The sequence below is a fragment of the Schistosoma mansoni genome (genome assembly GCF_000237925.1).
Source record: "Schistosoma mansoni, WGS project CABG00000000 data, supercontig 0242, strain Puerto Rico, whole genome shotgun sequence".
Classification (NCBI taxonomy): domain Eukaryota; kingdom Metazoa; phylum Platyhelminthes; class Trematoda; order Strigeidida; family Schistosomatidae; genus Schistosoma; species Schistosoma mansoni.
This window is the reverse complement of record NW_017386106.1, coordinates 211,480-229,397: the sequence shown is the minus strand read 5'-3', so window position 1 is coordinate 229,397 and position 17,918 is coordinate 211,480. Positions and strand designations below refer to the sequence as shown.

Below are 17,918 nucleotides of genomic sequence, written 5' to 3'. Positions count from 1 at the left end.
GCTTCCAGGTTTTCCTTGGTGGTCTAGCTTCAATTGACTCACGCTTTCAACTATGAAAATTGAATAATAGTTTGCAAATTAACTGTTTACTGTATGGTTGTCAGATTTTAGTAAGATAGTCCGTAATTTCGTGATGAAATATGTTCGATTGTCCCCATTGGTGATCTAGTCCATTACAATATTACTTATGGAATAACAAGAAAGCTCTCTTCTGCATGACGTAAATTCTGAAGATTATCTCCGGAATAGTAACGACAGTTCCTCAATTTAACCATCTAAGTAGTCTGTAATTAATCAAATAAGTGATATTGTAGTGAACAAGAACACTAGTGGAGACAATCGAATGTGTTGAAATACAAATTACAGACTATCCGATTATTATTGTTCATGCGTTTTCATACCAATGGCGTCCCGTTCCTGTTCCCTCCTTATCGATCTTCTAGGGAAATACATTCTATGCCTGACCATTATCATATACTACTTATGTGAATATAAGTAACCCAAACCACAATATTTATCGATTTATTATCATTATTACTACATATTGTTATGTAATAAAGCCTATAAGAGAATTTCCATAACCGTCTGTATTTTTAGGTGAAATAATGATTAGGTGATAGCATTCATCTTGTTGTGAAATTTGTAACTATGGATAGAAATAAACAACAACATTTTTATGTCTGAATATATTGAATAAAAAATACTGGTAAGCGTTTTTTTTAGCGAGATGGTTTTCTACGGGATGGGGTTGCTAACCCCATGCCCAACCCTCCTCCTTTAACCGGGCTTGGAACCGGCAGTAGCCCCCGGAGGAGCTACAGGCGGAGTTAAAAAACACTGAAATATTGATTATTAATTGACCATTGAATAGTCTTATTAGAGACCGAATGATCGAGTTTTGTTCTCTGAGCTAGATGGTTTGGTCGTGGAGCTTTGATCATTCTTCTGAATGACCTCATCAGCACAAACTTCGGGTAGAAGTGAAGTGTTTGAACTTCTCCACATTTGGTTCATAGCTTGTCCTGTACACACGATGAAAGCTCCACGATCAAACTATTTAGCTCAGAGAACAAAACTTCATCAAAATCATCCACCTGAGCTACAGATCTTCATCATCTCAAAATCATATAACAAATTTGAATCTCCATAAAAAGTATCCGTTTTCTTTCATGATCGAAGGTACGAATGTTAACTAACATCCAGTAAATATTGATTATTTATTTAGTTAGTTAACATCATTCTTATGTAGAATCCAAATCATCAAGTACCTACATATGTACTGAGTTTTCGAGTCTATTGATATCATATTTTATAAGTAGACTTGACTTTGTTCAACTTTTGGAACTATTATTGTGTACAAGAACAGGGGTGAGGACAATCGAATGTATTAAAGAACAAATTATGGACTATCTCACTTTCAAACCAATTGCGTTTCGTTCCGATTCTTTTCTTATCGATCTTCTGTCAAAATATATTCTATACCTAACCATTACCATATACTACTTATTTGGATATAAGTAACCTACACTATACTACTAGTTACATGTCAATTACTTTTGAATCATTAAAGTACTGCCACATGAAAGTTCATTATAGATTCAAGGGAATTTAATAGATTGATAACTAGCAATGTTTCATTAACTCTGTACAGTTATTTCATCAAAATAAACATTCTGTATTTATTAAATTGACTCTTTTGTATCATTGAATAAAAAAGATGAAAAGAATTCACTATAAGATTATGGAGATTGTTGTGTTTAGATTGAGATCATGAATGGATGAATGTGTAGATAACCATTGGAAATCTGGAAGTACTAGATGATTGTTTCATCCTAGTATAGGACTCTTCAGAGATGCACACATACGATCCCACACACAGGATTCCGATGTGCGGACAAGAATGATAATGATTGGTTGTTTTGCTGAGTCAGATATGGAGATAGTGTGACAGGTGTTATATGTGTTATATATTCCCTTATCCTGACTGTTATTGACTGACTGTTCCTTGTGGTTGGATTGTGTTGGATTTCAGGTGTGGAAATATATTGACGTTCTAGTCAGACTTATCTCATGTTCTTGATCTGATTTGTATTAAACTCCTGTAGAATAGACACTGGGTGGGGATCTTGTGAAGATATTTGTCTAAGGGAAATTAACGTCCAACGTACGTGTAAAAAGTGAAAGGACTGTTCTAACAAGAAACCCCAGCGTTAAAACAAGTATCCTACCGTTTATAACAGATTCCAACCCAGGACCTTTAGTCTCGCACGATTATAATTACCATATGCTTACTAGTCACTAGCTTCGTTAAGGGATTCTCAGAGTTCTAGTGCGAAGTCGTGACCAATGTGGTCCAATCTGTGTCAGGTAGAGACAATAGAAGATGGCCACGCAATTTCGTAGGTTGGTTGAAATTAGACAGTAACAATTTTCTATAACTTGTCCTTTGAACTACATTTATTCTCTATTCGAATTTTCTTATTACTTACATGAATTCTGTTTTATGGTTGAAAGCATGAATTAATTGAAGCTAGACCATCATGGAAAACTTAAGAAGTACTGGACGGCCATTTCATCCTATTGTGTTACTCCACAGTGACAGTGTGCATCCACCATTTAGCCCTAACAAGATTCCAACCCAGGACCTATTAGTCTCGCGTCAGAGCCGGTTTTCCCTGATGATCTACCTTCTATTGACTTATGCGTTCAACTATGAAAATCCCTAATCTCCACACACCCACTTCTTTTTTATGCTTGTTCTTTTCTCTTTTTTTTTCTTTTTTTTTTTACAGTGTATTGCTCTCCTATCAATCACATGTATCATTCTATCTATATTGGCTTATTGTATGGATACATCACCAATATTTTCTACACCATTAATTCGTACAGAATTAATCAATACAACAGATGATTATATAGATACTACTACTATCAATACATTAAGTAGTACTAGTACTGGTACTACTACTAGTAGTAGTATAAGTAGTACTGTTAGTAGTATATATTATGATAAATTCAATAGTAATTATACTATTATTATGAATAATAAACAATATAAAAAGAATATTATCTTTATTTATATTGAATGTATATGTAATATATGGTTTACTATAGAATTAATAATTCGTTTTACTGTTACTATAAATCATAAAAAATTTGTTAAAAATTTAATTAATTTAATTGATATAGCTGCATTATTTAGTTTTTATATTCAAGTCATCTTATTACATAATCATCATAGTTACCATGGCAACAACAACAACAACAACAACAATATTAATGGTGACAATGGTAGTTATCATAGTGATAATGATGTCACTTTAATATCGATTATTGAATTTTTTAGTATATTACGTGTTATGCGTTTATTTAAATTAACTCGTCATATATCTGGTTTAAAAATATTAATATTAACATTTAAAGCAAGTGCTAAAGAATTTTCATTATTAATATTTTTTTTGGCTGTATTCATTGTATTATTTGCTGCATTAATTTATTATGCTGAACGTTTAAGTAATACAAATACACGTAATGATTTTACATCAATACCAATTGGTTTATGGTGGGCTATAGTTACTATGACAACTGTTGGTTATGGTGATATGGTGCCAAGATCATATGCTGGTAAGTGAATAGTGTTGTTTTTTTTTTGTGCGTAAATTGTTGTCAATTGAATTGAATTGAATAAAAAGTGGTGGGGAATTAGTGACATTTTGAAATTATGAATGACCTTAAAATGACGCTGAAATGACCTTGAGAGTGTTAAAAGTTTAAAAAGTTTCGAGAAAGATTTGTTGGGAGACATCAACTCACTGAGGGCATTGGTGAAATGGTTGCTCAACTTTGTGGATTAGTTGAAGTTAGATATTAACACCGTTGAATGACGGCCGTCTCAATGGTCTAGTGGTTCAGCACTCGCACACGAGACCGATAGATCCTGGGTTCGAATTTCGTGAGGCGGGTTTCGTGAATGTGCACTGCCACTGAGGAGTCCCATGATAGAACGAAACGGCCATCCAATTCTTTCAGGTTTTCCGTAATGGTCTAGCTTCAATTGACTCATGATTTCAACTATATATAAAATAGATTTCTAAATAGTTTGGAATCCAATATCACTCACAAAACTAACACAATCACTTCATCCTGTTTACTGGAAACAGTAAAAAAAGACGTGGTATCCGAAGAGTAAATTGATTAGAGTATGATTGATCTATTAAATTGAATATTTCTCAAATTATCAGTGGAATGTAATCATAACCCGAGAATGTCCATCTACTTGGACTGAATGAGGGTTATAAACCAATGTAAGGAATTAGAATAATGAATTACAGTCGATAGTTGGGAATTAGATTTAGAGTTTTCATCAACAAAATGATATTAGCTATCAAGCCGAAATGGTGTATAACCATATGGATAGATGAATTTCGCGCCAAAATCCAAGACTTACTTACTTAACCACAATGGAACATTGGCCGCAGACCAGCATTGTCCAACACACTCTGTCCTAGTCCTTCATTTCTAATTCTATCCAATTCTTGTTCATTCTTTTCATGTCTATCTCCATTTCTTGGCATAATGTGTTCTTTGATCTTCCTCTTCTCCTTTGGCCTTGAGGATTCCATGTGATGAGGGCTTGCCTTGTGACAGAGTTGGATGCTTTCTTCAATGTGTGTCCAACCCACTTGCAGTGCTTCTCCTTGATTTCTTCCTCCTCTGGAATCTGGTTTGTTCTCTTCCATAGTAGGTTGTTGCAGATAGTGTCTAGCCAATGGATCCGAAGTATTTTGTTTAGACAACTATTAATATACACTTGTATCTTCTTAATGATGGCTTCCGTAATTCTTCAGGTTTCCACCCCATACAGTAGAACTGTGTTGACATTTGTATTGAAAATTGTGATCTTGATGTCGGTTGATTTTCAATTATATCCATCACCGAACGTCTGTTACTCTTACTCAACCTGACTTTCATGAAACCTGTCACAACCTGACTACTCCTACTGAACAGTGAATATTGTAATCTCTTCATATATCAGCCTCTTATCTTATACCTGATTAGTTCCTCAATAAATTCTAGTCTCGCCTTTAGTTCTTATCACAGACTTGTTGCATTTTACTAGTTCTACATACAAGTTTATGTCTTTGCAGCAATTTGGAAGACTCTTCCGGTCTCCCACATTGTCCGGATATTCCATGTACCTATAAAAATTGTCGCTCTAGTTGTAAGAAAGTGCATCGGCCTCATGACTTCCGAAGGAATTCGGCTTTCATCATGAAACGTCATAATTATTCCTTCTACTCCCAGGGCAGAGTTTAAATGGTTTGAATAATTTTTTTCTGGTTAGCGTTTTTTTAAGCAAGTTGCTTTTCTACAGGATGGGATTGCTAACCCTATACCCAACCTTCCTCCTTTACCCGAGCTTGGGACCGGCAGTAGCCCCCGGAGGAGTTACACGCGAAGTTTTATGCCTTTGTAGGTACCATTAAAATGTAAAACTTATGAATAACCATATACACCGCATTTTCATCACCACACTGACAACTAACTAAAAAAAATATCAAAACTTTATTTTAACCAAATAGATGAATGAATTTTTCTTGCCAAAATCCAAAACTCTATTCTCTTAAATCTGATTGGTTCATTTCTATTATTAAAAATTTCGCCGAAAGGAGGGGGAATTTTTTTTTCTATTTTTTTTGTCAATTTCATATGATTATTGATTAAATGTCAAATATTAGTTCGTTTCGTTTCTTGATCTCGTTTTTTTTTCTATTTTTCTTTTCTTTTTCTTTCTTTTTTTATTTGAAATGGAAAAAAAGAAAAGAAAAAAATTTTTTTTTCTTTTTTTAAAAAAAAAATAATAAAAACCACCAAATTTATGTTTATAAATTCGTTTGTTAACTCATAAACTACTTTAATTGATTTAATCATTTTTGTATATGAATATAAATCGTATGGTATATCAGAGCAAAGCTTGATAAAGATCTCATTGAAGACAATATTGTTCGCATGGATATATATGGGTTATAACTTGTGACCTGAATGGCCCTGCCAATTTATAATGTGAGAATACCGCCAATTAGGGTGGAGTGAATTATCGATTGGACCAATGACAGACGAAACCCGTACAAGCAGTCTATTAGTACTTGTCGGTATTTCTTCCTGTCTAGCCCTGTGTGCTAACTCCAGAATGTAAATCACAGACTCTGCGATATGAATTATTGTATTTCAAACATACTGGGTTTATATACCAACCAGACTGATCATATCGTACCATAAAATAAGGAACAACATTTCTACAAGATTTAGGCAAATGTGGCTGTGAATGTGGGAAACTGCAATTCATAGACTGGGTATAATTCAAGAACAGTAAATTGTATAATAATAGTCTATGGGTCAGAATAAATCTTATAATAAGTCGGACACAAATATGAATAGTTTAGTTACATAACAACTATACAATAGAAATATATTTGGTTAGGCGCCAGCGCACGAGACTGATAGGTCCTGGGTTCGAATCTCGTGAGGCGGGATCGTGGATGCGCACTGCTGAGGAGTCCCATAAAGGGACGAAACGGCTGTCCAATGCTTCCAGGTTTTCCATGATGGTCTACCTTAAATTGACTCATGATTTAAACTATGAAAATACTGAAATCTCCACAAAACCCCTTTCTGATAATGATCACATGATCATTATCAGAAAGGTGCACATCTACGATCCCTTCTCGTGAGATTTGAACTCAGGACCTATCAGTCTCGCGAGACCAACTTGTGATAATGATCATATGCTCACTAGTGACTGAATTCAAGAGATATTTCCGGGAGCTCTAGTGAGAAGCAGTGACTAATGTAGTTTAACCAGGTCTGTTGTGAGATATCAACTCACTGAAGACATTGGTGAATGGTTGCTAAATTTCATGGATTGGTTGAAGTTAGACATTAACACCGTTGGATGCCGGCTCAGTAGTATGGAGATTAGGCGCTCACGCGCAAGACTGACAGGTCCTGGGTTGGAATCTCGCGAGTAGAGATTGTGGATACAAACTGCCACTGAGAAGTCACACACTAGGATGAAACGGCCTTCCAGTGCTTCTAGGTTTTCTATGGTGATTTAGCTTCAATTGACTCATGATTTCAACTATGAAAAAACATCAAATTCATTTAACCTTATTTTTCAAGTTGATAAATTCAATATAAGTAGTGAAACATCAAGTACCTATTCATAAGCCTAAGTTAGAAATATGCCCAGATACATACACACATAAACACACATACATACATACATACCGAACTACTTATGTAGAATTAAGTGAATTTGAAAAAAAAGGAGAAGAAAATACCCTATGGATATATTTATTCAAATAATATGAAGAATAATCAATATAATCTGATTGTAATATAGTGTCAGTTGCTATGTCAAGACTACATAATCTATTATGACTTTCAGACAGATTAGTTTATTCATTTTACTCAAGCTACATAGTGATCTTATATAGTTGAGATCGTGAGTCAATTGAAGCTAGAACACCATGGAAAACATGGAAGCACTGGACGGCCTATTCGTCCTATTGTGGGACTCCTCAGCAGTGCGCATCCACGATCCCGCCACGCGAGATTTGAAGCCAGGACCTACCAGTCTCGAGCCAGAGCACTTAACCACTAGACCACTGAACCGGCCGCCATCCAACGGTGTTAATGTCTAAATTCAACCTATCCACGAAATCGCGTGACCAATTTCGATTGTACCGAGGTAGAAACCTGTCTCTATCTGACATGGATTAGCTCCACTGGTCACGACTTCTCACTAGAACTCCAGAAATTACCTCATGGTGCCAGTCATCATTGAGTATATGATATGATATGATATCAGAAGGGATCTTTGTCATTTATTCGCTTATTAACCCTGACTGTTTTATTTGAGTATATATGGATTGATTAATTACCCTATTTATCATGTGTTTGTAACTTACTTTTGTCTGACTATAAATATCGACTCGCGTTTGATTAAATTGTGTTGGTTTACTTACCTTTTCCACTGCGCGTCATTTCGTTTCGCTTCGTTTTCTTGATTGTCTATCCAGATCAACGATTGTTTGAAATATTCATATTCGATATTGATTCTCCTTTTTGATTTATTTACTTCTGTTATTCACTTACACACACACACACACTTAGGCCTGTTACCCCCAATGAGGTATTAAGTAGGCAATTTTGTACGAGGATTGGCGATATGTATATTTCAATAACAATCATTCATTCGATTCAACTGAAGTTAGATTTCGGATTACAAAAGTTTTTGTTAGTGGTCCTGGTTAACTAGTTGTTACGGCTTAGTACTAGTGATAATTTTGATGAACACAAGTAATATTTTAGTGAACAGGAACACGGGTAAGGATAATCTTATGTATTTGAATACCAAATAATAGGACATCATGGTAAAATCGAAGAACCACACAATAAATACTTCATTTGCAAAATGTCAATCAATCATCTCACACTTCACTGTTCCTTTATTTCCACAGCAATCATTCTCTATCCTCGTTCTCTTCCCCTCGATCTTCTTAACCTTCTGCCACTAGGTATTTGACATTCGATTGATGATGCATACTACATACAGCTGTCGATATCAGTAGCACACACCACAATATGACAAACATTATATGGATCAAACGGAAGCTTAGAAATAAGAGTCCAAGAGTCTACTAATTATCAATAATCTTCCATATGGTAGACTCAAAAGTTCTACATCTATACTATTCAATGCAACCCACCAATCACAAACTTATTAAGGAATTAAAATGATCCATTCACCGACATCATTTTGCAATTGTTTGATTGGTATTTCTTCAAAATTTATTAGGTGAAATAGACAAAAAATATTAAATTTTATGGTTGAAATCATGAGTTAATTGAAGCTAAACCACCATGGCAAACCTAGAGGCGTTGGAAGGCCGTTTCGTCGTATTATGGGACTCCTCAGCAGTGCTCATCCACGATCTCGCCTCGCGAGATTCAAACCCAGGACTTATCGGACTCGCACACGAACGCTTAACATCTAGACCATTGAACTGGCCGTCATCTGACGTTGTTAACGTCTAACTTCAACTAATCCACGAAATTGAGCAACCATTCACCAATGACTTCAGTGAGTTACTATCTCAAAACATACCTAGTTAAACTCCACTGGTGGCTGCTTCGCACTAGAACCCCAGGAAATACCTCTTGAAGTCAGTCACTAGTGAGCATATGTTTATTAATATCAGAAGGGGTTTTGTGGAGATTTTAGTAATTTTGTAGTTGAGATCATGAGTCAATTAAAGCTAGTCGACCATGGAAAACCTCGAAGCACTTGAAGGCCGTTTCGTCCTATTGCGGGACTCCTCACTGGCAGTGCCCATCCACGATCCTGCCTCAGCAGACTCGAATAATGGCAGACCAACGGTTATATAGTCAGTATCTCAGTCGAACTTAACACTACAAAATAACGCTTACAAAGACTAAACTGAAAATAAAGCATAAAAATACTGATTTTCCTATCCGAAAATAATAACTAACTTTTAATTATAAACAAAGATAAATGGTGGCTAGCATTGAAATCCAGGACGTGCGTTTCATCTTATTTAGGACTCGTCAGCTGGATGTATTTACACCCTAGAACTGATATTCACTCCATCTTTGTTTATAATGCTTGTGACCTAAGGCAATATCAAAATAGTCCGTATAGGATACATATATACTAATAACAGACTGATCAACTGTAGTCCAAAAACATCAATGAGAAGATTTAAACAAATAATACAGTTGTCTATCGGTTAAGTGCTCTAGCGTGAGACTGGTAGGTCCTGGGTTTGAATCTCGCGAGTGCGGATCGTGGATGCGCACTGCTGAGGAGTCCCATAATCGGACAAAACGGCCGTCCAGTGCTTTCAGGTTTTCTATGGTGGTCTAGCTTCAATTGACTCATGATTTCAACCATGAAAACACTATATTCTCCACAAAACCTCTTCTGATCAATAAAAAATGAATGTAACTTCTAGATAGTTGATAAATAATAAGAATCTTCTTCTAGGGATAACAGTCTTGAATAAGAATATAATATTTTGTTTTATAACTAATATGTAGCTGACGAATCTTAAGTGACTAATGGAACGTTTCAAGTCAGTTGGTCAAGACAGCACATATGGTCAGAAAGGTTGATGGTTGTGGTCATGAATTATAAAAGTCCATATTATTGATTATTTAAACACTAATATGCATCCTCAGGAGAAACTTATGCTATAACTTACTGGTCGATAAGAACATAGTTTTAATAAACTTATTTGATAGTTGATTGTATTGTTTAAACGATATCAATAGATCTATTATGGTTTGTACTACTGATATCGACAGATATAAGTAGTAGAAATCCTCAATTGAATGCCAAATACCTGGTGTCAAAAGATTGAGAAGATCGAAGTAAAGAGAATGAGGATTGAGATTGATTGGTGTGGAAAATTAAAGAACAATGAAGTGTGAGACGATTGATTAACATTTTACCAATGAAGTATTTATTATCAGAAGGGGTTTTTGGTGGAGATTTAGTATTTTCATAGTTGAAAGCGTGAGTCAATTGTAGCTAGACCACCACTAGTGACTGAATTCAAGAAGTAAATCCAGGAGTTCTAGTGAGAAGCAGTGACCAGTGGAGTTCAAATTACGTCTGTTGTGAGATAGAAACTCACTGAAGACAATTGGTGAACGATTGCTCAACTTCGTGGATTGATTGGAGTTAGACATAAACACCATCGGCCCAGTGGTCTATCGGTTAAGTGCTCTGGCGAGAGTATGGTAGGTCGTGTGTTCGAATCCTGCAAGGTGAGGTCGTGGAAGTGCACTGCTGAGGAGTCGTACAATAAGGCGAAACGGCCGTCCAGTGCTTCCAGGTTTTCCATGGTGGTCTAGCTTCAATTGACTCACGCTTTCAACTATGAAGTATTAATTGTTTGTTTCTTAGATTTTACTAAGACGTTCTGTAATTTGGTGTACATGTGAGTTCGATTGTCCTCACTTGTGTTCTTGTTCACTACACTACCAGTCACTATTGACTAAAGTAACATATACAAAGTTATTTATTGATAATATACAATTTCTTTGTATTCATATGTCATATGTTGTCTTCTGATATTCGTTCTACTCAATGAAATACAATATAATAGGAGGAGTAACCCCAATTAATTGGTAACACATGGTCTGCATTGCAATCTCTTCTTTATAATACTAATCAATGTTCTCTCAGTTCTGTCATTGATGATAATCACTGTAATCAACTCTATTATATTAAAGATGGATAGTGGCTAAGAATGGAATTCATGGCGTGTGTTTCGTCTGAAGGCGACAATATCGAGAGAATCCTCACGAGATTCACATATATACAAACTGAATTGTATTTCAATTATTGCTTCTTCTTTAACTGTTGTAGGTATGATTGTTGGCGCAATGTGTGCAGTAACTGGTGTTCTAACAATATCATTACCAGTTCCTGTCATCGTATCAAATTTCTCAATGTTTTATTCACATACATTGGCTCGATCAAAATTGCCAAAGAAACGAAGACGTATACTACCAGTTGAAGCAATTCGCCCAAAACATAAATCAAATTTGATTGGAAGTGGTACAGGACATGGAATAATGCATCATTGTAGTGGTTATACAAGTGATACAATTAATTTAAGTAATTTAGCCAAAGGTATTGTACCTAATATTTCACAACCTATTGCTAAAGCTAAATACTCAGGTAAGATATGGATGAACTGATAAGAACCATTATTGAAAACGTAGTTTATATGACTTTATAACCATAAATATTAGTTCTAATACGAGACTTTCCTGGTTTTAATTCCTCATCAGTGTCCATTCATGAATAGTATGCACGCGGTAGAATTCAGGAATAACAAAATTCTTAAAGTGAATATGAAGCTAAGAATAGTTAGTTCCGAATAATCTATGATGGCTAGTTCAAAGAAATTGTATATATAGAAGATTATAAGCGTACTAAAGGTTTTAATAGTTGAGATCATGAATCAATTGAAGCTAGAACACCATGGAACACCTGGAGGCACTGGAAGGCCATTTTGTCCTATTGTGGAACTCCTCAGCAGTGCTCATCCACGATCCCACCTCACGAGATTTAAACCCAGGACCTATCGGACCCGCGCGCGAGCGCTTAAACTCTAGACAACTGAACCGGTCGGTATCCAACGGTGTTAATGTCTAACTTCAAACGATCCACAAAACTGAGCGACATATCCTTCAATGTCTTCAGTGAGTTACTATCTCACAACAGACCCGGCTGAACTCCACCGATCAGTGCTTCTCACTAGAACTCGAGGAAATACCTGTTGAAGCCAGTCACTAGTGAGCATGCGTTGAATAATATTAGAAGGGGTTTTATGGATATTATAGTAATTTCAATAGTTGAAATCATGAATCAATTAAAGCTAAATCACAATAGAAATCCTGGAAGCACTGGACGGACGTTTCGTCCTATTGTGGAACTCCTCAGCAGTGCGCATCCACGATCCCGCTTCGCGAGATTATTTTTGAAGCTTAATATTTAAATAATCCAGCATTCATTTCAGAAATTAACGTTGGCCTAATTTATCAGCCTGTTAGAAACACTAGACGATTTCATAAGAAAATATTCAAAAGATGGGACGAAGATCAAAATGCTTTGATCAACCAACTTTCGAGAAAAATTTTCAAGGGGTTAAGTATGTATTGTGCACTGATTGGATAATTACGGACTTTGCTATTCACTGCAGCATGTGCTTAGATGACTCCAGAGTATCAAGGTCACAAAAGTTAAACTGTAACTAATCTAATCGGCTCGAAGAATACAATAACAATGGTAGTTAACTAATAAGAATAAACGTTCTAGATTTCTTTTTGGATGATAAACAGAGGTGATTGTCACTTTACAATGTTTCTAATAATAATCTTCAATTGTTGAAACCTGAAGTTTGTGGTGACGATGTCGTTCAGAAGCACGATGAAAGCTCCACAACCAAACCATCCAGCTCAGAAAACAAAACTCCATCAAAATCATCCACCTGAGCTACAAATCTTCTCCACCACTGTGTGTATACAAAAACTACAGAAACTGGTTAATTTGTCTCAGTTTTATGCTAGTAAGCAATTTGATAAAATCATAGCTAAAATTTATACGCTTGATTCGTCCTAAACATGTCAAAATGTTTCTAGGTAAACCTCAATGGTATTGACGGAAGTAACGTGTATGAAGGTCCTTCATGAAAATTTTGCTTTCATTTATATACTACTAAATTCTTATTTGAGTAGGCTAAATACAAAACGTTTCTTTTTTTACAGATAATTTTTCACATATTAAAGAAAATTATCAAAATCGACGAAAATATCCCAATTCAAATGAATTCCCTTTAAATGAACAATATAAATGTGCTTATGGAATACATACCAGACGTGCAGCAGTAATAGATGCATCAAATTCATCTTTGGAACAAATGAATGATGATGATAATGATTGTGAATCACTTGGTAAATCTTTGAAATCCGAATTACAATATACAGAGAGATTACGAAAAAGTTGTAAGTTAAAGATATCTTACCTAAATACTTCCGTGACAACTTACTTAGGGATATAAACTGCTTGAACTAGAAGTGAAGTTAATAACTAACTTAAAGTATTGACTGAATGTAATACTAATTAACTATGACTTCTGATGCACATAACCGTAGCTGTCAGTTAATGGAACTCAGTAGATAGTAAACAATAAATCATGCTGATGAATCTCATTCAGCTTGAAACCTAATTTCGAACTTCTCTAAAGGTTATTTGAAACGATATATATGATTAGATCAAGTATACCGTAATATCAGGTCAATCACACTAGTAGTCATATTGTAATATTAATCTGTAGATTTTAATGAACATTTACACAAATGGAAAAAATATTCTTAATGGTTGAATTCATGAGTCAATGTAAGCTAGAGTACCATTGAAATCCTGGAAGCACTGATCAGTCGTTTCATCCTGGTAGTGATATTCTTAGTAGTGCATATCCATGACCCCGCACGCGGGACTCGAACCGAGGACCTTCGGTCTCCTGGGCGAATGCCTAACCTCTAGATCACTGAGCCAGAATCTAGCGGTGTTAATGTCTAATTCCAACCAATCCACGATAGTGCGCGACCATCCAACATTGTCTTCACTTAATAACTGTCTTTAAAACAGATACGGTTGAACTTCACTGGTGACAGCTTCATCGGTTACTATTACATGATCAATGAATAATGTTTAGTCTCAACACTCTACCCAAAGATAATAGACTGAGAAAACTTTTAAATGCATTCATCTACAGAACAGCTTTATTGACAGCTAAAAAAACTGTAGCTAAAACTGTATCCATCGTTTATTGAATTAAATTTGATGTATGAATTCAAACCCACTAAACTCTATGTTCAATGATGCAGTTTGATGATTTCCTCAATGTATTTCATATCCACTTCCAACGTCTTCTCTTGATTTCCTCTTCAGTTAGAAGCTGAGTTTTTCTGCCCTTTAGTAGACTGTTCCTGATGGTGTTCGATCAACACATATCGAGTATCTTGTGTAGACAATTGTTTATAAATACTTGCACATTTTTGATGATAGTTGTAGTAATTCTCTAAGTTTCATCTCCATACAGTACAACTGTCTTGATGTTCGCATTGAGGATTCTGATTTTGGTGTTGGTTAACAATTGTTTAGAGTTCCATATGTTTTCCAATTCTAGGAATGCTGTCTTTGCTTTTTCAATCCTTGGCTTTACATCTACATCAGATCCTTATTGTTCATCGATGATGCTTCCTATTTACGTGAAGGTTTCCACCTCTCTCGCAGTTTCTCCATTAAATATGATTAGGTTTATGTTCTCACTATTGTATATGAGGATCTTGTTTTTTTTCTTGTGGATTTTGAGGCCTACTGATGTAGAGATTGCTGCTACACTGACTGTCTTCAAATGTATCTGTTGCTGTTTGTGGAATAGAAGGTTGAGGTCATCTGCTAATTCCAAATCTAACTGACTACGGGGTGTCCATTTTATTCCGTACTTCCCCTCAGATGTCGAGGTCTTCATAATCCAGTCAACTACCAGAAGAAAGAGAAGTGGGAAGAGTATACAGCCTTGTCTGGCTCCGGTCCTTACTTCAAATGCATCTGTCAGCTGTCCTCCATGCAAAACTCGGCAGTGCAGTCCGTCGTATGAATTCCGTATGTTGTGCACCATAGTGTCGAAAAAGGTTCCACAAGGTTCTCCAATCCACACTGTCAAACGCCTTCTCATAGCCAATGAAGCTGATGTATAGTGTTGAGTTCTACTCAACTGTTTGTTCAACGATGATCCGTAGTGTCGCGATTTGGTCTGTACACAACTAATCCTTACGAAAACAATTACTCAATGCTTCTTTGTTATTCTAGCTTGAACATCCGCCTTTACAAATGAACAACAATGGAGAGACAGAAGGACGTGATCTATTTCATTTATCTAAATTTCAGAATTGTAAACAACAAATTGATTACGTATGATGTTGTGAACCACACTCAAAGTGCGAACGATAATGATGCTACTAGGTTTCTAAGACCTACTCCTATGTAAAATAGTTAATACAAAGGCATAGTTCATAGTTATTGTGAAAATTCTAATCGTTGTATATACATTGAGATTCATAGAAACTCCCATAAATGAATAAAAAAACCATGCGTTCGTAGAACATTTGAACACAATTATTCCTTCACTTTAACTAACTACCTAATCAAACTAGGCGTTTGAAGAGAATGGTACTGGGTTCGATTCCTGGAGTGAATACCAACTCTGAGATCCAGATACATCCAGCTGAAGAGTCCTAACTAGGACGAAACGCGTGTCCATTGCGATTTCATTGCTATCCATTATCCATCTTTGCTTATAATACTAGATTTGTAGCATTTATCATTAAATAATCAAGCCCACATATGCCCTAGTGCGGCCGAGAGTGGGAAGAGTCAGCTCTCCCTCTCTAAATGCTCTCACATGGCCAGGCGTATATAGCCTCTGCCAGGGAAATCCTACTCACTTCCTTCTCGTGGCATTTTTGTTGTTTACGAAGTTGAGAGGATGAAAAGCGAATGTCTAGCGCACTAACTGGGTTGGTGGACACGGCGATTCCACCTAGGGGAGTTGGAAAACCCTCATTCCGGACCGATGGCGCACATGGGCTCCAGTACCCTGATGGAACAAATGGCGTATGATTCAATCGTCGGTCACCGGCTACCATGGGACTGCATCTCCTCACGATGCTCCACTGGTTTGTGGATCAGATCTTAAGGTCAAAGGCTACAGGTGTGGCCCCTGCTTCGGTTTGGGCACCTTGACAGTATCACAGCCCTCACACAAATCAAATGAGATTTGTGTGGCGCATATATATTTGGTGCCCCCTTGTACCAATATTTATGTGTTTAAATAAATAAATAAATGAATTTGGGCGACCGAAAAATGGAAGTACACAAACCACAGTTATGTATGTATGCAAAATTTAATTAAAATGAAACTGAGTATAAATGAGTGAGTGCGTGTTGACCTAATCAAAAAGGTTAACTTTACTATTTTGATCTGAAATTCATGGATACATGTCAGTAGATACAATCACTTATTGTGATGATAATCACAAAATGGGTTTAAGTTAGGTATATTAATGAGTGTAATTGGAGAAGTTGCTGCTATCACACATCATAGATGTAAATAAATTTGATAGATTAAACAAACTATTGTAAGCTGGTGGTTGGAGGTGGTCGACAGGAAACCCAGGACCCGGGTTTCGTGCAACTTGGCACTCGTCAGCAAGGTGTACCTGTAATCTTGAGGGTACTGGTGCTCCCTGACGGATTCGATTCCGTGTCACTCAGCTTCACAGTCACAGACGTTACCACTGAGCTATTCGGGCCGCGACCTACTACCTGTAGGACTGAGATGTAATCACAATTGATTGATCACTGGGTGGTGATCAATGTCATACGTGTCAAGTCCTTCTTAGTCCTGATCGTATGCTATCGATTGTAAATAAACATTTTATGTTTTATAAAAAAGATGTTCAACAATGTTGAAGGTATCAAAAGCCAACAAGGTTAGCAACCCGTGATTACTTAACGAACAAAAACACGGATATTACGTAACAACAAAAGTGAATTAAGTTCAATAGGTTCAAATAAGGTTACTAACTTAGAAGAAATCATCGATGAATAAGAAGAATCAGATGTAGATTTGCAGGTAAAGAATTGAAAAAGCAAATGAAGTATTCCTACAACTAATGGGCATATGGAACTTAAAACAACTGTCAATCAATATCAAAGTCACAATCTTCAATACGAACATCGAGACAGTTCTACTGTATGGAGACGAAACGTGAAGAACTACTACTATTATCATCAAAAAATACGGATATTGTCTACACAATATACTTAATGTCTGTTGGTTGGAAATCATCAACGACAACCCACTACGGGGAAGAACAAACCGACTACCAGTTGAGGAGGAAATCAGGAAAATATTTTGAAGGTGGATATGACATACATTGAGGAAATCATCAAACTGCATCATGACGTAAGCCCTAACTTGAAATCGTGAAGGGAAACGGAAAAGAAGAAGACTAAATAATACACTTCTACGAGAATCGGAAGCAGACATGACAGTGATGGATAGCAGCTGGAAACAATTGGGAAGCTTTGGTCTTCAAAGAGATGTTTGGAGAATGTTCGTTAGTGGCCTATGCTCCTTCATCAGATGTAACAGGCATAAGTAAGCAAATAACTTTGAAGACAATCAAAATAAAACGATATAATGACGTCATTAATTAGAAAGATGCGGTGATACAACGAAGGAATATCT

General features: G+C 36.1%; 1 protein-coding gene across 1 annotated transcript in view; it reads left to right on the top strand.

Annotated features, from left to right (window-relative positions):
• Positions 1-2,750: 2,750 nt before the first annotated feature.
• Smp_199260 (vesicular amine transporter, putative) overlaps positions 2,751-17,918 on the top strand; it is a gene marked incomplete at both ends in the record, with an annotated part of 130,881 nt that continues 115,713 nt past the window's right edge. The window contains 3 exons of the mRNA XM_018791109.1: positions 2,751-3,624; positions 11,459-11,773; positions 13,366-13,602. Of these exons, the coding sequence (XP_018647360.1) occupies positions 2,751-3,624; positions 11,459-11,773; positions 13,366-13,602 (1,426 nt within the window). The remainder of the gene's footprint in view (positions 3,625-11,458; positions 11,774-13,365; positions 13,603-17,918) is intronic.